This window comes from Pongo abelii, chromosome 4 (genome assembly GCF_028885655.2).
Source record: "Pongo abelii isolate AG06213 chromosome 4, NHGRI_mPonAbe1-v2.0_pri, whole genome shotgun sequence".
Taxonomy (NCBI): Eukaryota; Metazoa; Chordata; class Mammalia; order Primates; family Hominidae; genus Pongo; species Pongo abelii.
Genome location: NC_071989.2, coordinates 63,667,290 through 63,691,447, shown reverse-complemented (window position 1 = coordinate 63,691,447; position 24,158 = coordinate 63,667,290). Strand labels below are relative to the sequence as shown.

The following is a 24,158-nucleotide window of genomic DNA, read 5'->3' as shown; positions in this document are numbered from 1 at the left end:
CAATATGAGATTTGGGCAGGGACAAATGTCCAAACTCTATCACCACGACATGGCAATTTATTGACATATTGGCTCACGTTTGTCTTCCCTATACTTCTTTCTTCTCAATTTCAAGGAGGTAGCCAAATCCTTGGCATTTTTTTTAATCTCAGCCCTTTTGCAGGGTGGGGCAAATAGAAGGATTTGAGGCTTTTTCAGTCTTTTACGAAAGTTAAGCTTTGGGGGGCTGAGGTGGGAGATCACTTGAGGCCAGGAGTTGGAGGCCAGCCTGAACAACATAGCAAGACTCTGACTCTAAAAATAAGACATTATAAATAAATAAGTAAATAAATAGAAAATGAATGCCATCACAGAGATTGTGGATGATGTCCCCAAGGAGAAATAAGATGTGTTTTGCAGACAACAAGAAAGGAAGAGAGATTTTCTTCAGGTGTTAGAAAGCCAAAAGAGAAGGATAAATAATAACCAAGAATGTGGCAGTACCCCCTAGGCTGTACTGCCCACCTCAGTAGTTAATATCAATGTGTGGTTTTAAAGTTCTAAATTAATTAAAATTAAATGTAATTAAAAATTCAGCTCCTCAGTGGCACTAGCTGCATTTTAAGTGCTCTATAGCCTCATATGTCTAGCGGCTACCATACTGGACAGAGTAGTTATGGAACGTTTCCATCATTGCAGAAATTTCTACTGGACTGTGAGAAGGTGTCAAGACCTCAGAGGCTGTGTGGAAACATGGGAGATTAGATGCTCCCAACCTCATCACAGAGTCCTATGCTCTAAGAACGGGGAATTAGCAGCTGAGCTGCCCAGCATGAGATACACAGGTTGGGACAATGGACTGGTGCTTTAGTGGAAAACAGTGTGGACCCACAACTGTAAACTAGAGTGACACTCTTCCCTGTGCCAGAGTGTTTAATAAGACCTAATGACCTTTACACACTTTGGAGGGCAGAGAGAGACACCAAGGGCTGAGTGTGAATTTCCCACCAGCCTAGGAGGATGGGTACTCAGATGATTTAAAGAAAATAAAGTGATGCACACTTGAATATAGGGAACTAAGATTAATACCTGCTATAGTCGTACACAAGTATGCATACACATATACACCCCCACACAGACACACCAGTCATCCTTCCTTCTTCAACTGTTTATTTCAACACTGATTTCACAACACTATTTAAACAGCTCAGGCTATTTCCATATCCCAGTAAGTACTTGGCAGTACACAAACAGGTCACAATCCATTATTTAGAAAGCATGGCGGCTGGGTGTGGTGCCTTATGCCTGTAATTCCAGCACTTTGGGAGGCCAAGGTGGGAGGATCACTTGAGCCCAGGAGTTCGAGACCAGCTTGGGCAACATAGTGAGACCCCATCTCTATTTTTAAATAAGAAAACTTTAAAAATAATACAATAAAATAAAAAATAAAAAGCACAGTTCATATTAGAAAATGGGCAAAAGACACGAAGAGACATTTCACCAAAGAGGCTATACAGATGGCAAATAAGCACATGAAAAGATGTTCAGTACCATTAGCCATTAGGGAAAGGCAAATTAAAGCCATAATATGACCACACATCTATCAGAAAGGCTAAAGAAAAAGATAGTGACAATATCAAATGCTGATGAGGATGCAGAGAAACTGGATCCCTCAAACATTGCTGATAGGAACACAAAATGGTACAACTACTCTGGAAAATAGTTTGACAGTTTCTTTAAGAAGCAATTATGTAAGTACCATATGACCTAGCAATTGAACTCCTGGGCATTTAATCCCAGGGAAAGGAAAACTTATGTTCACATAAAACCCTGCACATGAAGTTTACAGCAGCTTTATTTTTGTTTGTTTGTTTGTTTTGAGACAGTCTTGCTCGGTCACCCAGCCTGGAGTGCAGTGGCATGATCTTGGCTCACTGCAAACTCTGCCTCCCAGGTTCAAGCAATTCTCCTGCCTCAGCCTCCTGAGTAACTGGACCTACAGGCATCCACCACCATGCCCAACTAATTTTTGTATTTTTTTGTGGAGATGGGGCTTTGCTGTGTTGTCCAGGCTGGTCGCGAACTCCCGACCTCAAGTGATCCGCCTGCCTCGGCCTCCCAGAGTGCTGGGATTACAGGCATGAGCCACAGTGCCTGGCCCATAGCAGCTTTATTTGTAATAGCTAAAAAGTGGAAAGGCCGGAAATGTCCTTCAACAGGTGAATGGTTAAACAAATTGTGACGCATACCTACCATGGAATACTATACAGGCAACAAATTGGATGAATATCCAAGAATTATGCTATTGTAGCCATTTTGTACAAATAGGTTAAATTCCCACCTAAACTATGGTTCAAATGATGACACCAGATAGACATCGAAAGAGTGTGAAAAGGTTTATTATGCACATAATGAGGTTTTCTGGAGACAGCTGGGAAAGCTTCCCAAACAGGTCCAAAAACAGCGTAAGAGAGCAGGGAAAGAAAACTGACTTGAAGTTTTCTTAGGCGTTGGGGAGTGGGGCTGGAGTGAGGGTTCCTGCACACAGGTGGGGGCCCACATGGTTGGAATCTCAGTGCCAACAGAAGAACCCAGGCCTTCTTATCGGCTTGCCCAGATGTGGGGCAAAATGGGAAAAGAGAAGAGTGGGGTATAAAAGCTACTAGCAAACATCAGAAAATGGAGTCAGACTCATTATTATTACATAGGAACCACACAAAGGCCTTTCTCAAAAGAATGCATACTGTGTGCATCCATTTATATAACATTTTTGAAATGACAAAATTTCAAAACTGGAGGACATATTTGTTAATGGTTGCCAGGGTATAGGGATGGGGTGGGTGAGGAAGGTAGGAGTGGTTGTAAATGGGCAAAATAAGGGATCCTTGTGATGCTGGAACTGTCAGTATCTTGACTGTGGTGGTGGATACACAAACCTATACAGGTGATAAATAACATTTTATGGAACTGTGCAATTTTCACATATACACACACGTGAGTACAAGTAAAGCTGGGAAAATCTGAAAAAGATGGATGGATTGTAGTAATGTCAATCTCCTGGCTGTGATATTATACTAATGTTTTATAAAATGTTACATTGGGAGAAACTGGGTGAAGAATACACGAGATCTAGCCGTCTGATTTCTTAAAATTGCATATAAACCTAGAATTATCTCCATGAAAATTGCAAATTGAAAAATGCTTAGATCAGAGAGGGAGAGTTCATTCAGATTACAGGACACTCCGGGGTGGGACGAAGAGCAAGAATGAGTGAATGCCTCTGAACTGAGCCAACTGACCCAGTGAACTACCTGGTCTCCCGAAGTGCTCTTCAACAATCCAATGGCCAACCAGAGGTCAGACGTCTTCATTATCATAAAGACCAAAAGTTGGGTAAATGTTTAGAGGGACTAACCTGGAAATACAAAGAAAGGCAAGATAAAATTCAGAGGCAGCCTAATAACTTGAAAACTGATTATTTTTATGATAGATGAATCAATAGCAAAAGAAGATTCACATAAGAATTATCTGATAACCATTTATACAGGGATGTCATTTACAATTCAGTCATTCACAAACTTTTTCAATGAAATGTTCCTTAACAATAGATGAGAGTAGATGTATGAATGGATGGAGGTCTGGTGTGTAGCCACAGGCAGCCATCCAAAACCTGAAACGCCTGGAAAATCTATACAAATAGTACATTACACTGCATAATACATCTTTATTTATTGCAATATAAAAGTACGATTTTCAATATTTAATTTTATACTGTGTGCATTTTACCACAATTCAAAGAAAAGGAAGAAATGACTGTTAAAAAGTGGTGACTTTTTTTAAAGTGTCAAAATTAGGCTGGGCGCGGTAGCTCACACCCATAATCCAAACGCTTTGGGAGGCAGAGGCAGGAGAATTGCTGGAGCCCAGGAGTTCAAGATTAGCCTGGTCAACAAAGTGATACCCTGTCTCTACAAAAAAAAGTTTTTAGATTTAGCCGGGTGTGTTGGCACATGCCTGTAGTCCTAGCTACTTGAGAGGCTGAGGCAGGAGGATCCCTTGAGCCCAGGAGTTCAAGGCTTCAGTGAGCTGCGATAGTGCCACTGCACTCCAGCCTGGGTGACGGTGCAAGACCCTGCCTCAAAAATAAATAAATAAGTTTCAAAATTGATCATAAAAAATCTCAATAATTTTTATGTTGATTATGTTAAAATAATAGTATTCAGGATATCTTGGGTTAAATAAAACATATAATTAAACTTTTTAAAAAATATTGTTTTCAACTAAAAATATTAGTTAAAATTATGCAAAAAAGTTCAGTAATCTGAGCAAAATTCACCTCCAAGAAGATGATTACTCTATGGCCCATGTGGTTCCTGGTACGTAACACACTACTGTGATAAGTGTGGCTTTACATTTTCTAAGATCTTCAAATTAAATATTGCTTTTTTAAAAAAAAAGTCTAAACCCCTAACTCTGAGTCTCTGCTGGTACTACTCCAGAACAATTTTGCTAGCTTTCCTCCCCGTGAATGTCGATGACTTAAGTCCCAGGTAAAATGTTACCACTATGAATCTATCTAAAATTGCCCAAGACAGGATATATTTCCTCCTTCTCATGTTACTCAACTGCTTAAAATCCCCCAGAGTGTTCCTATTAAGGTAGAATAAAGTCCAGTAGAAGTCAGCCCTCATGCTGACTGGAAAAAGTCTCCTGCTTACATCTTAGATCTTACATTTTGACCGCTCACCACCCCTCACACTTCCTCCACCAGAGGAAGACCAGAGGGTCTCCTTTCTGTTCCTCCAATATCCAGCCTGTGTCTACCTTCAGGTATTTGATCTTACAATTCCATATTCGGGGACTGCTCTTCCTTCTGATTGTGCATTACTTCCTTCTTATTCTTGACATTCAGATCTCAGTGTGGATGACACTCCTCAGAAAGGCCATCCCTAGCCACCCAATCTAAAATCAATATCCAGTCATCCTCTTACCTTACCAGCATGCCATTTTTGGTTTGTTTGTCTGTTTATTGTGGCAAAATATACATAACAAATTTTGCCATTTTAACTATTTTTTAAAGTATACAATTCAGTGACATTAAGCACATTTACAATGTTGCACAACCATCACTACTATCCATTTCCAGGACTTTTTCATCTTCCCAAACTAAAATTCTGTACCATTAATAGTAACACCCTATTACCTGCTTCTCCCAGCCCCTGATAACCTCTATGATACCTTCTGTCTCTATGAATTTGCCTATTCAAAGTACCTCATATCAGTGGAATGACACAATATCTGTCCTTTTGTTTCTGGCTTATTTCACTTAGCATAATGTTGTCACAGTTTATTTATGTTGTAACGTGTACCAAAATGTCATTCTTTCTTAAGACAATAGTATTTCATTGTATGTACATATCACATTTCATTTATGCATTCGTGTGCCAGTAGACATTTGGGTTGTTCCCACCTTTTGGTTATGGTGAATAATGTTCATATGAACGCCAGTGCCCAAAATATCTGTTTAAATCCCTGCTTTCAATTCTTTAGGTGTTTTACCTAGTAGTAGATCATATGGTAATTCTATGTTTAACTTTTTGAAAAGCCATCATAATGTCAGCATGGCATTTTTATAATGTGTTTGTCTGCTCTACTAGGATGAAACCTTCACGAGAGCAGGGACCACATCTGTCTTCTCCATTCCTGAATCTCCAATACCTTGGACAATATTTGGCACATAACGGACACTCAAAAAGTTTTTGTTAGATGAAAGAATGAGGCAGATCTTCAGTAATTGTTAGTGTTCTTTCTCTTCTCCACTTTGCTCTTCTTAAATAGATTGCAACCCCCGCCCCCAACTTGAGGGCAAGGATAGCTATTATTCACCTGTGTAACTGTAGCATTTAGCACATTGAAGGTACTCAGTACATCCTTGTCCAGTTGAAGAAAATACCCATTCTTTGTTGTAGTTTGGTGTTCTTGGCTGAACTCAGTAGGATTGACCTGATAATTATGTGTTAGTAAGAATGGAGGACGTTTTTTAGTTAAGAATGGAGTTAGCAAAGAAAAATGCCCAGTGTAGCCCCAGGACAGTTGCCTTCCAGGAAACTCTTTCTTTTTTTCTTATTCTTTTTTCTTTGGCTTCTGGACTCTAGCATTTTCCAGAACCAAGACTGAAAGAATCAAAAACAGCTGAAAAATCTCTTAAATTATACCATCTGCCTCTGGGAATTCAGGCATGTTGGCTGGGTTTGACTAAAACATAACCAGGATTTGAGTCTTGGGTTCAGATAAAATGTAAGTTCAAATCTCTCAAGCCTTCTTAAAAGATCAGATAACAGTCCTTAGATTAAAAATTCTTTAGGCCAGGCATTGTGGCTCATGCCTGTATCCCACTACTTTGGGAAGCCAAGGCGGGAGAATTTCTTGAGCTGGCCAGGCATTTGAGCCTCCAGTGTACTATGGTTGTGCCACTGCACTCCAGCCTGGGTGACAGAGTGATATCCTATCTCTAAAAGTACATATATATATATATATATTTTAAATAATTTCCAAACAACTTTGATCCTGATAATTCTGATTATTCATGCCATATAATAATAATATATTTACAACTCTGCATTATATGAAATAAATTATACACACATACTATATGTTACATTTTATGTGTAACAATTGGTTGATGAGTGCAGTTGGCAAATCCAAGTTAAAAAATGCCCAAATAATACTTGGAACCATTGCCGTGAGGTTTCTCCCCCAATTCGGTTACAGCAGGTAGCCAGTCATGTATGAGCAGGGCAGGAGAGGGCTCGATACACACCAGGAGTGTTGGGTGACCATCAGGTGATGGTCAGGGAGTTGTTAATTGCTTCTCTAAAGTAATAATTGCTCACAGCTAGTGCCAGGGAAAGGCAGTTTCCTAATGGACAGAAAACACCTGAAACTGATCAGCAACTTCCCAATAAGACCTCAGGAGTGGGGAGAAGTAAGGCAAGATCCCAGAAGAAGGCCAATGTATAAAACCCCAAGTCAAGAGATCAAGCTGTGTACTTGGTTTCTCAAGTCACCCACTTGGCCCTCTTCCAAGTTGTACATTCCTTCTTTTCTTTCCTCTCCTTCCTGTTCTAAAGCTTTTCAATAAACTTTCACTCCTGCTCTGACACTTGCCTCAGTCTCTCCTTCTGCCTCATGCCCCTCAGTCTAATTCTTCTGAGGAAGTCCACGCTGAAGTTGCTGCACACCCGTATGGATTCGCCTCAGGTAACTCGGATCTCTGCCACCGCTAACGTCCTGTCAATTCCTGCTACTTAGAAACACTCTTTATTTCAGCCAGCAGTGTTTGAGGCAAAGGTCAGTGAGAAGACCCTCCTAGAATCTCAACATTTGCAGGCTCCAAAAGCCTGCTAGACTATGGCCATTTTCCCAGTGACCCCTACCTATCCTCCTGGCCATTGCCTGCCCTCTCTACTGGGGCCAGCTGCCTCTACTCAGCTGCTGTCTCCATATTATGCCGCCTGTGTGATTCCCAGATAGGCAGCCTCAGGTCTTCAGCCTTTGCTTACAGAGCTTCAATCACCCCTCCAATCCCACATCTCTCTGTACTTAAAAATCTCCTAACACTTTATCACTGCCAGGGCTCTGCCTTGAGGGATGGCCATTCCAGCAGGGCCATATTCTTGGAGGAGCTTTGCTTACTTAGTGAGTACTGTCTGACTATTGGGTGTAAGGAAGGTGTGTGAGATAACTGTCAAAGGAAACACTAGTTTCAGGAAGTTGGCAAGCAGTGCAACAGAGAATAGGGAATTATGAAAAACTCCAGACATGTCTTAAAACCACACCAAAGTCTGCTCCAAATTCCTAGTTTCTAATGTGCCCTTTTTTCTTTAAAAAATTGTTTTCAATTTTTTTTCCCGATCATGTGTTGTTACCTCATGGACTGAAGCAGACAGGTGAGAAATGAGGAAGAAGGAGCATAAACCCCAGTTCATTTGATGGAATAGTGAGGAGAGACTGAGCAGAGTAAGAAAGAAGGGTCAAGAGGAGCAGAAGGCAGAACTGGAAACCAAGTGGGGACTATGGGGACGATAACCTCGGGTGGGACTTCATCTGCCATCCCTCCTCCCCCCACTTTCCTGTGCTGCTGCTGGTCACTGTCCTGGGGCAAAGGCTGCCTAATATGAACAGGAGCGAAGATGTAGTTGGCTCATCCACACATGCTAGGCTGCTTCCTGCCTCAGGCCTCACATAGTTTCTGGTCTAATCATGGGGACAGAAATTCTTCCCAGGATGTACCAAAGCAAGCAGTAAAACAAAGACTCTCTTCATGCTCTCTCACTGTTAGAGTCTAGCAAACATTCAGGCTCAGAGTAGAGATACAAAGGGCCTCAGAGTGCCTGGTACATCCTGGGTAGCCAATTCATATGAGTCCCATGAATGCACAGATAAATGGTTAAATGGTTACATAAAAGAGATGGATAGATAGAATCAGTGGCATGCTAGTGAATGTTTAACAACTGGATCTACAAAAAAGCCATGATTTGTAATGGTTGCCAACTTGATTTTCAGGATATTTATACTACCACATGGCCAATTTCAAGCCATTATTGGATACAGAGTTGGGAAGAGGTGTTCCAGCACATCACTACATGGACGGATGGATGGATGGATGGACAGATGGACAGACAGAGGGAGGACGGGAGGGATGGAGGGAGGAATGGATGAATGGACAGATGATTGATGGACAACAAAGTTTCCATAGTTCATCTTTTTAAATCATTTTTAGTTCTGGGGTACATGTGCAGGATGTGCAGGTTTGTTACATAGATAAACGTGTGCCATAGTGGTTTACTGCACCTATCAACTCATCACCTAGGTATTAAGCCCAACATCGATTAGCCGTCCTTCCTAATACTCTCCCTCCCTCCACCCCACCCTGCCAACAGGTCCCAGTGTGTGTTGCTGCATTCTCTGTGTCCATGCGATCCCATTGTTCAGCTCCCAGTTATAAGTGAGAACATGTGGCCTTTGGTTTTCTGTTCTTGTGTTAGTTTGCTGAGGATAATGGCTTCTGGCTTCATCCATGTCCCTGCAAAGGACATTATCTCATTCATTATATGGCTGCATAGTATTCCATGGTATATATATATGCCACATTTTCTTTATCCATTTTATCACTGATGGGCATTTGGGTTGATTCCATGTCCTTGCTATTGTGAATAGTGCTGCAATGAACATATGTGTGCATGTATCTTTGTAATAGAAAGATTTATATTCCCTTTGGTATATACCCAGTAATGGAATTGCTGGGTCAAATGGTATTTCTGGTTCTAGCTCTTTGGGGAATTGCCATACCATCTTCCATAATGGTTGAACTAATTTACATTCCCACCAGCAGTGTAAAAGTGTCCCTATTTCTCTGCAACCTTGCCAGCATCTGTTGTTTCTTGACTTTTTAATAATGGCTATTCTGACTGGCATGAGATGGTATCTTATTGTGGTTTTGCTTTGCATTTCTCTAATGATCGGTGATGTTGAGCTTTTTTTCATATGTTTGTTGGCTGCATGAATTCTTCTTTTGAGAAGTGTCTGTTCATGTCCTTTGCCCACCTTTTAATGAGGTTGTTTGTTTTTTCTTGTAAATTTGAGTTCCTTGCAGACACTGGATATTAGACCTTTGTTGGATGGATAGACTGTGAAGATTTTCTCCCACTCTGTTAGTTGCCTGTTCACTCTGAGTTTCTCTTACTGTGCAGAAGTTCTTTAGTTTAATTAGACCCCATTTGTCAATTTTTGCTTTTGTTGCAATTGCTTTTGGTGATTTTATGATGAAATCTTTGCGCATGCCTCTGTCCTGAATGGTATTGTCTAGATTTTCTTCCAGAGTTTTTATAGTTTTCAGTTTTACATTTAAGTCTTTAATCCATCTTGAGTTAATTTTTGTATAAGGTGTGAGGAAGTGGTCCAGTTTCAATTTTCTGCAAATGGATAGCCAGTTTTCCTAGCACCATTTGTTGAATAGGAAATCCTTTCCCCATTGCTTGTTTTTGTCAAGTTTGTTGAAGATCAGATGGTTGCAGATGTGTGATCTTATTTCTGAGTTCTTTATTCTGTTTCATTGGTCTGTGTGTCAGTATCATGCTGTTTTGGTTATTGTAGCCTTTTAGTATAGTTTGAATGAAGTCTGGTAGGGTGATGCCTCCAGCTTTGTTCTTTTTGTTTAGAATTGACTTGGCTATATGGGCTATTTTTTGGTTCCATATTAATTTTAAAATAGTTTTTTCTAATTCTGTGAAGAATGTCAATGGTAGTTTAATGGGAATAGCATTGAATCTATAAATTATTTTGGGTAGTATGGCCATTTTCATGATATGGATTCTTCCTATCCGTGAGCACGGAATATTTTTTCATTAGTTTGTGTCCTCTCTGGCTTCCTTGAGCAGAAGTCTGTAGTTCTCCTTGAAGAGGTCCTTCACTTCCCTTGTTAACTGTATTCCTAGGTATTTTACTCTCTTTGTAGCAATTGTGAATTGAAAAGGAGGGATTCCTCTCTAACTCATTCTATGAGGCCAGCATTGTCATGATACCAAAACCTGACAGAGATACAATTCTCTTTGTAGCAATTGTGAATGGGAGTTCACTCACAATTTGGCTCTCTGCTTGCCTGTTGTTGGTGTATAAGAATACTTACGACTTCTGCACATTGATTTTTTATTCTGAGACTTTGCTGAAATTGCTTATCAGCTTAAGAAGTTTTGGGGCTGAGACAACGGGGTTTTCCAAATATAGGATCATGTCATCTGCAGACAAAGACATTTTGACTTCCTCCCTTCATATTCGAATGCCCTTTATTTCTTTCTTTTGCCTGATTGCCCTGGCCAGAACTTCCAGTACTAAGTTGAATAGGAGTGGTGAGAGAGGGCATCCATATCTTGTGCCAGTTTTCAAGGGGAGTGTTTCCAGGTTTTGTCCATTCAGTACGCTATTGGCTGTGGGTTGGTCATAAATGGCTCCTATTAGTTTGAGGTATGTTCCTTCAATACCTAGTTTATTGAGAATTTTTTAACAAAAAGGGATGCTGAATTTTATCAAAGGCCTTTATGTGTCTATTGAGATAATCATGTGGTTTTTGTCTTTAGATCTGTTTATGTGATGGATTACATTTATTGATTTGCATATGTTGAACCAGCCTTGCATCCCAGGAATAAAGCTAACTTGATTGTGGTGGATAAGCTCCTTGATGTGCTGCTGGATTCGGTTTGCCAGTATTTTATTGAGAATTTTTACATTGATGTTCATCAGGGTTATTGGCCTGAAGTTTTCTTTTTTTGTTGTATCTCTGTCGGGTTTTGGTATCAGGCCTGGCCTCATAGAATGGGTTAGGGAGGAGTCCCTCCTTTTCAATTGTTTGGAATAATTTCAGAAGAAATGGTAACAGATCCTCTTTGTAGGAGTTGAGTTCTGGTAGAACTCAGCTGTAAATCCATCTGGTCCTGGGCTTTTTTTGGTTGGTGGGCTATTTATTACTGCCTCGATTTTGGAACTTGTTATTGGTCTATTCAGGGATTCAACTTCTTCCCGGTTCAGTCTTGGGAGGGTGTATGTGTCTAGGAATTTATCCATTTCTTCTAGGTTTCCTAGTTTATTTGCATAAAACTGTTTATTCTCGGATGGTTGTATTTCTGTGGGATCCATGCTGATACCTCTATCATTTTTTACTGTGTCTATTTGATTCTTCTTTTTATTCTTCTTTATTAGTCTAGCTAGTGGTCTATGTATCTTATTAATTTTTTCAAAAAACCAGCTCCTGAATTCATTGATTTTTTTTAAGAGTTTTTTTGTGTCTCTATATCCTTCAGTTCTGCTCTGATCTTGGTTATTTCTTGTCTTCTGCTAGCTTTGGGGTTTGTCTGCTTTTTGTTCTCTAGTTATTTCAGTTGTGGTGCTAGGGTGTACATTTGAGATCTTTCTAGTTTTTTGATGTGAGCATTTAGTGCTATAAATCTCCCTCTTAACACTGCTTTAGCTGCATCCCAGAGATTCTGGTACGTTTTCTTTGTTTTCATTGGTTTCAAAGAACTTCTTAATTTCCACCTTAATTACGTGTTTTACTCAGGAGTCATTCAGGAGCAGGCTGTTAAAGTTCCGTGTGTGTGATTTTGAATGAGTTTCTTACTTTTGAGTTCTAATTTGATTGTGCTGTGGTCTGAGAGACTGTTATGGTTTCAGTCTTTTGCATTTGCTGAGGAGTGATTTACTTCTAATTATTGGATCAAATTTGGAGTAAATGTCATGTGGTACCAAGAAAAATGTATATTCTGTTCTTCTAGGGTGGAAAGATCTGTAGATATCTATCAGGTCAACTTGGTCCAGAGCTGAGTTCAAGTCCTGAATATCTTTGCTAATTTTCTGTCTCGATGTTCTATCTAATATTGACAGCGGAGTGTTAAAGTCTCCCACTACTATTGTGTGGGAGTCTAAAGTTCTTTGTAGGTCTCTAAGAACTTGTTTTATGAATCTGGGTGCTCCTGTATTGAGTGCATATATATTTAGCATAGTTAGCTCCCCTTTACCAATATGTAATGCCCTTCTTTGTCTTTTTTGATCTTTGTTGATTTAAAGCCTATTTTGTCAGAAACTAGGATTGCAACCCCTGCTTTTTGGTGTTTCCCATTTGCTTGGTAAATTTTCTTCCGTCTTTGTATTTTGAGTCAATGTGTGCCCTTGCAGGTGAGATGGGTCTCTTGAATATAACACACTGCTGGATTTTGACTCTTTATCCAGCTTGCCATTTCGTGTCAGTACATCCTTTTCTGATCCACTCATCTGCATCTGGTCAAGAGACCACTCTGGTCACCAGTCCCAGATACTCACCAATACCCAAGTACACACTGCCCAGGGAACCAATGTAAGAAAGGGAGGGGAAAGAGGCACATCCATTCCTACTGCAGGTTCCCTCATTCTGATGGCTGCAATGCTGTAAAAATCTACAGAGAGGATAGAGTAGGTGCTGTCTGTCTCATGGACAGATAAGAAAATTGAGATATCAGCAGAATGTGACTTGCTAATGGTACAGAATAGCCAGTTGGTGGCTGTGGAAGGTCATAGAATCTAGGTCATCTAACCGCTGAAGTGGAACATTCTGCTACAGATGGCCTCTGCTGCTATGGTACCAGAGCTAGCAATGAGTATGAACTTCACTTCTTCATTTATTAATCATCTGGTTGATGTATTGGAGAAGAGCCCTCTCCTTCTTGTCCCAAAGTGGGCATGCAGCAACCAAATTAGCAAAGCAGACGAGCTCTGAACAAATGCCCAATGTAGATGAAGGCCTTTTTGAAAGCCTCAGCCTCTCCTAGGCCCCTTTTCCTCCATCAGGATGCTGTCATTATTCCCAAAGAGTCTGTTTTGGTAGAGATGGTGGGGAGAGCTATAGTTCTGGCCCTCAGACAGAGGACACCACCATAACCTCATTTGTGTTATATTATACAATTCCTTTTTCAAATAGGACTACATCATAAGGAAAGCCTTATACTCTACACATAATTTTATCCTCTTTTTCACAGGTATTTGCATTTTAAAAGGGGAAGACCAAGACTCTGGAATGGTTCTCTCCAGTAGCAATGCCGTTGGCATTACCCAGAAATGACAAGGGACTCTGGAGATCAGAGGTCTTTCCAGCTGGTGGTTGACACCTACTCTGACCACAAGGCCAGCCTAGTAGTCAAGAAGAGATTTGGGAGGGAGGAAAGGGCCAGAGGGATCCCAAGGCTTTCCTTATAAATGAAACACAGGGGAGAGACAGGCACAGAGAAAAGGAGGAGGAAATGTGACTATGGAGACAGAGATTGGAATGATGCAGTCACACGCCTGGGAAACCACCAGAAGTTGGAAGAGGCAAGGAATGGAATCGCTCCTAAAGCCTCTAGAGGCAGTTCAGCCCTACCAATATCTTTATTTTAGACTTTTGGCATCCAAAATTATGAGAGAATAAATCTGTTTTAAGCCACCTAGTTTTTGACAATTTGTTACAGCAGCCCTAAGACACCAATACAACGTGTGTCCAGTTGGAATGGTTATTATTAAAAAGTCAAAAAAACAACAGATGCTGGTAAGGCTGCAGAGAGAAGGGAATGTTATACACTGTCAGTGGGAATATAAATTAGTTTAGCCACTGTGGAAAGTAGTTTTGAGATTTCTAAAAGAACTTAAAGCAGGCCGGGCGTGGTGGCTCCCAGCACTTTGGGAGGCCGAGGCGGGTGGATCATGAGGTCAGGAGTTGGAGACCAGCCTGGCCAATATGGTGAAACCCCATCTCTACTAAAAATACAAAAAATTAGCTGGGCATGGTGGCAGGTGCCTGTAGTCCCAGCTGCTCAGGAGGCTGAGGCAGGAGAATCTCTTGAACCTGACAGGAAGAGGTTGCAGTGAGCTGAGATTGTGCCACTGCACTCTAGACTGAGTGACAGAGCGAGATTCCATCTCAAAAAATAAAACTAAATAAATTAAATTAAAGCAGAGCTACCATTCAATCTAGCAATCCCATTACTGGGTATATACCCAAAAGAAAACAAATTGTTTAGTCAAAAAAGACACATATATTTGTATGTTTATTGTAGCACTATTCACAATAGCAAAGACATGGAATCAACCTAGGTGCCCATCAACAGTGGATTAAATAAAGAAAATGTGGTATATATACACCACAGAATACTACACAATCATAAAGAATGAAATAATGTCCTTTGTGGCAACATAGATGCATCTGGAAGTCATTATCCTAAGTGAATTAATGCAGGAACAGAAAACTAAATACTGCATGTGCTCATTTATAAGAGGGAGCTAAACACCGGGTATTCATGGGCATAAAGATGGCAACAGTAGACACTAAGGATTACTAGAAGGGGAGGGAGGGAGAAGGGTAAGAGTTAAAAACTATTGAGTATTATGCTCACTACCTGGGTGATAGGATCAATCGTACCCCAAAACTTAGCATCACGTAATGCCCCTGAATCTAAAATAAAAGTTGAAATTGTATTTTTAAAATACAATTTGGGTGAATTTTCTCCCCAGAGAGCCCATTAAAGACTCAGTCTCAAGGTTTTAACTGGGGGCTATTTACATAGGCATCTTTGCCTAACATGTACCAAAACTCCAGAACTTCCAGAAGGAAAGTAGATGTTTAGCATAAAGCACATTATTTGCATAAACAGTCTAGACACAGCAAACCACCCTCATAAGTTAGAGAACAGCGAGAAGACTCCAAAAATCCAAGTTCCCAGACACCATCCAAGAGCCAACCTTCCAAGCAGGTCTTTCTAAGAATAGCAGCCTCAGATTGGCTGTGTTAACTCTTTTCTGCACATAAGGGTACAGTCTCATGAGTTTTGCCAAATGCATATGGTCATGCAATCAGCACCATAAGGCATATTTTCCAAAAGTTTCCTTATGTTCCTTTGCAGTTAGATGCTTGCCCTGGCTCCATGCAAAGACGGATCTCCTTTCTAACACTAAAGTTTTGCTGATGGATTCACAGCCGAATTCTACCAGAGGTACAAGGAGGAACTGGTACCATTCCTTCTGAAACTATTCCAATCAATAGAAAAAGAGGGAATCCTCCCTAACTCATCTTATGAGGCCAGCATCATCCTGATACCAAACCCAGGCAGAGACAAAACCAAAAAAGAGAATTTTAGACCAATATCCTTGATGAACATTGATGCAAAAATCCTCAATAAAATACTGGCAAACTGAATCCAGCAGCACATCAAAAAGCTTATCCACCATGATCAAGTGGGCTTCATCCCTGGGATGCAAGGCTGGTTCAATATATGCAAATCAACAAATATAATCCTGCATATAAACAGAACCAAAGACAAAAACCACATGATTATCTCAATAGATGCAGAAAAGGCCTTTGACAACATTCAACAACCTTCATGCTAAAAACTCTCAAGAAATTAGGTATTGATGGGATGTATCTCAAAATAATGAGAGCTATCTATGACAAACCCACAGCCAATATCATACTGAATGGGCAAAAACTGGAAGCATTCCCTTTGAAAACTGGCACCAGACAGGGATGCCCTGTCTCACCACTCCTATTCAACATAGTGTTGGAAGTTCTGGCCAGGGCAATCAGGCAGGAGAAGGAAATAATGGGTATTCAACTAGGAAAAGAGGAAGTCAAATTGTCCCTGTTTGCAGACGGCATGATTGTATATCTAGAAAACCCCATTGTCTCAGCCCAAAATCTCCTTAAGCTGATAAGCAACTTTAGCAAAGTCTCAGGATACAAAATCAATGTACAAAAATCACAAGCATTCTTATACACCAACAACAGACAAACAGAGAGCCAAATCATGAGTGAACTCCCATTCACAATTGCTTCAAAGAGAATAAAATACCTAGGAATCCAACTTACAAGGGACGTGAAGGACCTCTTCAAGGAGAACTAGAAACCACTGCTCAACGAAATAAAAAAGGATACAAACAAATGGAAGAACATTCCATGTTCATGGGTAGGAAGAATCAATATCATGAAAATGGCCATACTGCCCAAGGTAATGTACAGATTCAATGCCATCCCCATCAAGCTACCAATGACTTTCTTCACAGAAATGGAAAAAACTACTTTAAAGTTCACATGGAACCAAAAAAGAGCCCACATCGCCAAGTGAATCCTAAGCCAAAAGAACAAAGCTGGAGGCATCACACTACCTGACTTCAAACTACACTAAGGCTACAGTAACCAAAATAGCATGGTACTGGTACCAAAACAGAGATATAGATCAATGGAACAGAACACAGCCCTCAGAAATAATGCCACATATCTACAACTATCTGATCTTTGACAAACCTGAGAAAAACAAGCAATGGGGAAAGGATTCCCTATTTAATAAATGGTGCTGGGAAAACTGGCTAGCCATATGGAGAAAGCTGAAACTGGATCCCTTCTTTACACCTTATACAAAAATCAATTCAAGATGGATTAAAGACTTAAACATTAGACCTAAAACCATAAAAACCCTAGAAGAAAACCTAGGCATTACCATTCAGGACATAGGCATGGGCAAGGACTTCATGTCTAAAACACCAAAAGCAATGGCAACAAAAGCCAAAATTGACAAATGGGATCTAATTAAACTCAAGAGCTTCTGCACAGCCAAAGAAACCACCATCAGAGTGAACAGGCAACCTACAGAATGGGAGAAAATTTTCACAACCTACTCATTTGACAAAGGGCTAATATCCAGAATCTACAATGAACTCAAACAAATTTACAAGAAAAAAACAAACAGCCCCATCAAAAAGTGGGCGAAGGACATGAACAGACACTTCTCAAAAGAAGACATTTATGCAGCCAAAAAACACATGAAAAAATGCTCATCATCACTAGCCATCAGAGAAATGCAAATCAAAACCACAATGAGATACCATCTCACACCAGTTAGAATGGCAATCATTAAAAAGTCAGGAAACAACAGGTGCTGGAGAGGATGTGGAGAAATAGGAACACTTTTACACTGTTGGTGGGACTGTAAACTAGTTCAACCATTGTGGAAGTCAGTGTGGCGATTCCTCAGGGATCTAGAACTAGAAATACCATTTGACCCAGCCATCCAATTACTGGGTATATACCCAAAGGACTATAAATCATGCTGCTATAAAGACACATGCACATGTATGTTTATTGCCGCATTATTCACAATAGCAAAGACTTGGAACCAACCCAAATGTCCAACAATGATAGACTGGATTAAGAGAATGTGGCACATATACACCACGGAATACTATGCAGCCATAAAAAATGATGAGTTCATGTCCTTTGTAGGGACATGGATGAAATTGGAAATCATCATTCTCAGTAAACTATCGCAAGAACAAAAAACCAAACACTGCATTTTCTCACTCATAGGTGGGAACTGAACAATGAGAACACATGGACACAGGAAGGGGAACATCACACTCTGGGGACTGTTGTGGGGTGGGGGGAGGGGGGAGGGATAGCATTGAGAGATATACCTAATGCTAGATGACAAGTTAGTGGGTGCAGCACACCAGCATGGCACATGTATACATATGTAAGTAACCTGCACATTGTGCACATGTACCCTAAAACTTAAAGTACAATAATAATAAATAAATTTAAAAAAAAAAGAAAAAATAAAGTTTTGCTTTTTCTAAAATTTCGTATAAATGAAATAATATAGCATGTAATCTTTTGCATTTGGCGTCTTTCACTTAGTATTGTGCTTTTGAGATTACCATATTGTTGCATGTATCAGTAGTTTATTCCTTGGTAATGGTGAGTAGTGTTCCTTTGTATGAACATGAAACAATTTACTTATCATTTATTTTTATGGCTCTTTTATGGCAAGGTATCTGTTTTATGCTTCATGCGTCTATTGCCTCTCTAGGAAATCTTTGTCTACCAAAGATCACAAGGATTTCTTATCTTTTCTTTAAGTTTTATAGTTTTAACTCTTATCATTAGGTCTATGATCCATTTCAAGTTGAGTTTTCCATAATAGATGAAGACTGAAAATCATTTTTTTCCTATGTAGATATCCAATTATTTCTACACCATTTATTGAGAGGACTATACCTTCCCTATGGAATTACCTTAGCACCTCTGTCAAAATCAATTAACAATGTATGAATGGGCCCAGGTTAAGAATAGTTTTTTCAGTGGTCTATATGTCTATCCTTTCACCAACACCACACTCTGTGGATTACTATAGCTTTAAGTCTAGAAATCGGGTCTATAAGTGTTCCAAGTTCGTTCATCTTTCTCAAATTTGTTTTGGCTCTTCCAGGTTCTTTGCATTTTCATATACACTTTAGAACATGATCATCAATTTCTACAAAAAATACTGCTGAGATTTTAACAGGTAATGAGTTGGATCTATAGATCATTTTGTGGAGAATTAATGTCTTAACAATATTCAATCTTCAATCTTCCAATCTATGAACATGGTATATCTGTCAATTTATTAAGGCCCAGACTCTATTCTTAACTTGTTGTAGTTTCTCCCTACTCCAATCTCCAGGATCAGTCAAGAAAGATTTTTTATTTTTATTTTTACTTTTGAGCCCCATTAGGTTCTGAAGGAAAGATTCTTATACAGTGAATTACAGGAAAATATATTAATGATTTAATGTAAATTAAAATGTCCACAATTAAAATTCCTTCCACAGAAAATTGCAACTTTCACTTACTACCTATATTCCTGAAGGTAGATCTCTTAGAATTTTTTCATAGAGCAGCTGACTATCAATAATATATTTGTGGGGCTGGGCATAGTGGCTTATGCCTGTAATCCCAGTACTTTGGGAGGCTGAGGCGTGTGGATCACTTGAGGTCAAGGGTTTGAGACCAGCCTGGCCAACATGAAGAAACCCGGTCTCTACTAAAAATACAAAAATTAGCAAGGTGTGGTGGCACACGCCTATAATCCCAGCTACTTGGGAGGCTGAGGCATGAGAATCACTTGAACCTGGGAGGTGGAGGTTGCAGTGAGCTGAGATTGCTCCACTGCACTCCAGCCTGGATGACAGAGTGAGACTCCATCTCAAAAACAAAAAAAGAATTGTGATTTTTCTAGGGTAAGGACTCAGCAAGAGGCAGAAATGAGAGCAAACTCAAGTCATTATCATCTTACACTGAAAATCCACTGCTCTCCTATGTTGGCAAGTGTAGAACATTTATCCAAAGGCAAAGCTCAGTCTGCCTATGTTATTCATGCATTGCCCTGTTACAGTCAAGCCAATTGTGGGAGACAGTGTCAGTGTCCTTGGATTGAACTGTTGACTGATCACAAGTTAATTTAGTCATGTTTTGTTCATTAAGCTTCATGATCATCATCTCAGTAATTTTACCAGTGAAAGTGTCCATGGGTCCAGAGCTAACCAGTGCCAGGCAACCATTGAGAATTAGATCTGTCTTGCACATTCAGGGAAGCCATGTGTCCACAAATGGAGAGCAGTTTGTTGTCCATGGGCTTTGATTTCACAAGTGCTAGGAGTTAATCACTTCTAGAAGAATTCCTGGCACCTCTGTAACACCCATCTGAGAAGAGTGTGGTGAGGTGGAGGCAGCTCAGGTGAGATGAAGAAAAGAAGGGAAGGTTGATTCTGGAGTTGTGGAGGCCAAACTCGGCAGATCTCACATGAAGTGTCCCAGGCCACTATGTGTGGGAAGAAAGTGGGAGGTGACGGTATAGTAACGGGGCAGATAAAGAAAAGCAATATCTCCCCTCTGGCACATTTCCCAAGTGAAGCCTTTTGAACAATTTTGAAAGTGATATGTTGCCCATCACATTTGTTAAAGACCATAAGAGCCACTAGCCTGACTTTTGTTTTCACAGGGCACCTTGTGATTAATAAACAATTGAAATATGGACAGAGTAAGCAAAGTATAGGAGGTAGTTATATCAGCCAGGGTAGGCCAAGATATTTGTTAGCAACAAACAATCTCCAAAACTCGTAGTGGCTTAAAACAACAAATATTTATTTTTGCACATGCAAAGCTCATTGGGAGTCTGGGTGACTCTCCTCAGGTGACAGCTCAATGATCCAGGATTCTTTGCTCTTGTGGCACCTCTGTCTGAAAACACATTTGTATGCACTGCTCCGACAACTGTGACTGGGGAAAGTGTGGAAGCTCTTAATTCTTATGCCAATGCAAGTCACATGGTTACACCTAACTTCGACAGGGCAAAAAAGATATTTCTCTGTGTACTAGGAGGTAAAGGAGAATATTAGTGACATCTACCACAGTAGTCAAAGGGGGACATCATTTTGAGTTCTCACAGTGCCACCAACAAATGGTGCAAGCTTTCCTGTGCACCTTCCCTTGCGTGGCTCTGTGCTCAGCACTTTGCAGCCAAAGGTCCAAGACAGGCTAAGCATGGTGGCTCACACCTGTAATCCCAGCACTTTGGGAGGCCAAGGCAGGAGGATAGTTTGGGCCAAAGAGCTTGAGACCAGCCTGGGCAATATAGCAAGACCCCATTGCTACAAAAAGTAATAATACAATTTAAAAATAAGCCAGGAGAGGTACAGCAGGCCTGTAGTCCCAGCTACTCTGGGGGCTGAGGTGGGAAAATTGCTTGAACCCAGGAGGTTGAGGCTGTGATGAATTATGATCACACTACAGCACTCTAGCCTGGCTGACAGAACAAAAGCGTGTCTCAAAACAAAAAACAAAAAACCCAAAAAAACAAACAAAAAAAGGTCTGGGTCAAATCTCAGAATGTGGTCAAGAGTGGCACCTTTAGGTGTTTATTCCTGTAATTTATGGAAGCTAACAGTGCTTCTCAGACAGGGAGAGAGATGAGGACATCAGAGGAAGGAAGAAAAAAGGAGAAGTGAGGGGGGATGGGGAGGCTGAGCTGAACTTCACTTACTTTACTCTGTTTCTTTAGCTTTCATTAAGCCATGCCAGTGAGGGGAGAACTCATATCAAATGAACATTTACTGATCATGCACCAAGTGGCGAGCACCAGGCGGGAGATCACCATGCCATGCTTCCTGCCCTCATGGAGCTCAGGATCTAGGGAGGAAGGGAGACCAGTAAGCAAGCAATGGATTACACACCAGCCGTGTGGACAGGATGCCAAAGCAGGGGACTGTCTGAGAAAAAACGTCTTGGGTTTCAAACATGTCATCATGCTTTTTTTCAAAAATGTATTTTCCTTCCCGTTTAATGTCTGCTTAGTTGGATATCTAAATAGGTTTGCATTTTTGGAATAAAGACCAAAGATTGGGGTTGGGGTTGGGGAGAGCTAGTCAGGTATAAGCAGGGGGTCACTGACCAGGGTGAAAACCACATCACCTGCACTAGCTACACTCCTGCCAGTAGCTGTCAGATCAAAGGCAATGATCACATGGATCTGGCTTAGGGAGACAGGCCTTATCTGTTGCAGTTTCTGCTCAAAAGAAACCAATAATCTGACTTAGGCTTTAACAAAGAATGGCACTAAAACAAAAGGGGCTTAGGGAAGTGATTCAGAGTAGGATTCTCAACTATTTCAGTTACTAGAAATGCCCCTCCCTCTAGAACTACATAAATCAAACACCTCTGCTGGACTCAACTCCTCACAGAAGCTGACACATCTGACAGCATTGGAAATACTCCTTTTGGCCTTACTAGCCAGCATCAGAGGGAACGGATTGCTGTCTCATTTGAATTTCTAACTACTCAAACATATTGGAAGAAGTCAACTGGAAGAGACCATGTCTACTTTACCTCAAGAGGAAAGTGGCTACAGTTTGCCTTAAGACTTGAAGAGGGCTGGGTGCAGTGGCTCACACCTATAATACCAGCACTGTGGGAGGTCCAGGCAGGAGGATGGCTTGAGGCTAGGAGTTTGAGACCAGCCTGAGCAACATGGTAAATACACATCTCTACAAAGAATTTTAAAAATTAGCTGGTCATGGTTGTGTGTGCCTGTAGTCCCAGCTACTCGGGAGGCTGAGGTGGGAGAATGATCTCACCACTGCATTCCAGCTTAGTTGAGAGAGCAAGACTCTGTCTCAAACAAAGACGTGGAGAGAAAACTTCTCTGTAGGAGTTAGAAGGGAATCAATATCACAGGACCCTGGTTTCCTCTAGTTTTGCAGAATCCATTGACTGGGCATTTCCCCCTCTGGCCAGTAGAAGTAATATTAGAGCAGCATCTTCACTTTCAAAGGTCAACTTTGGGAAGGAAACGACTTCTGTTCCAAGCTCACGGCCTGTTGGGCACCCCCATAGAGCTTGGCTTTAGGTGCTTGCCGAAGGTTAAATGATTTTCGTGCCTGACTAATTCTTTGTACTTCAAATTCTTTCTTCATTTTGAAATATACCTCTTAAATGGTTTAGAGGACTCAACCTATCGTGCAACCAAAAACTTTGCTTTTTACCCCACTTCTTTAATGTTCCCTGAAGGGGAATGGAATTTTTTCCCTTAAGTTAAGAAGGCATATATGTGTGGTGAAGGGAGAAAAGCTGGCCCTCGTGCCTCAGGGTTTGCCACACAAGCAACTACAGCCCCTTCAACAAGGCACAGCTTGGGCAGAGACACAGGGGTCTCTGGAAGGGAAAGGACACAGGGACATGGAAGGCAGCTGCCCTGAGAGCCAGCAGCTAGTGAAATGGAACAAATTACCAGGCAGAAGGAAGGAAATGAGAGGAAAAGGGATGCAACTTAGAGGACTGGCCTGAGGGAATAGAAGGTGACCGCAGGGCAGGAGGTTGGGGGTGTCAATGTATATGTGCAACTTTCAAGTTAAACTGCCTAGTCATATTTTCACTTTTGTCTTAATAGTTTAAACCTTCTATTAGATAAGATTAGTGTGCTCTTAAAGTTCTGAAACCATAGTGGTTTAAAGACAATAGAAGTTTATTTTTCTCTTATGTAAGCAGTCCAGAGCTAGTATAGTTGCTCCACAGACATGGTTCCCAAACTATGCATCCAGGCACCACAGGATACCATGGTAAATTTTTCTTATTCAAAGAAAATTCCGTGATACCTTGACATTTGTCAGACTACTAGCTTGAGGTAGTTCAGAGTTCAAACCTTAAATCTTGTTACATTCTCTTTGATGATATCATACCTTTGCAAAGCTGGGTTTTCAGTGGTTGGTCTGATAAAATGCAAGTAAATGACAGTACTATTACCCAATGTGATCCCAAGGTTTGAGAGGTTGCACAGTGCTCAACAGGTGCACACATCCCACTAGTAAGCGATTGTGATTATTTAAGAACAGAAATAAGAGCCAGGTGCTGTGGCTCACGCCTGTAATCCCAGTACTTTGGGAGGCTGAGGTGGGTAGATCATGAGGTCAGGAGATTGAGACCATCCTGGCTAACATGGTGAAACCCCGTCTCAACTAAAAATACAAAAAATTAGTCAGGCGTGGTGGTGTGTGCCTGTAGTCCCAGCTACTTGGGAGGCTGAGGCAGGAGAATGGCGTGAACCCGGGAGGCAGAGCTTGCAGTGAGCTGAGATCACGCCACTGCACTCTAGCCTGGGTGAAAGTGCGAGACTCCATCTCAAAAAAAAAAAAAAAAAAAAAAAAAAAAGAATAGAAAAAAGAGTATTTTTTCTTTCAATGTATTTGAATTATTTTTTTTCAAATGACTTCTAAGTTGTTAGGACATAGTAAATTGCATGGATACAACTGCCTAAAAACAG

The 24,158-nt window shown here is 40.7% G+C and overlaps 1 protein-coding gene across 1 annotated transcript in view; it reads right to left on the bottom strand.

Annotated features, from left to right (window-relative positions):
• Positions 1-2,359: 2,359 nt before the first annotated feature.
• The window catches only part of SNX18 (sorting nexin 18), a 95,156-nt gene continuing 73,357 nt past the window's right edge, over positions 2,360-24,158 (bottom strand). Inside the window, exon 2 of the mRNA XM_009240709.4 lies at positions 2,360-3,394. Coding sequence (XP_009238984.2) covers positions 3,390-3,394 — 5 coding nt within the window. The 3' untranslated portion in view covers positions 2,360-3,389. The remainder of the gene's footprint in view (positions 3,395-24,158) is intronic.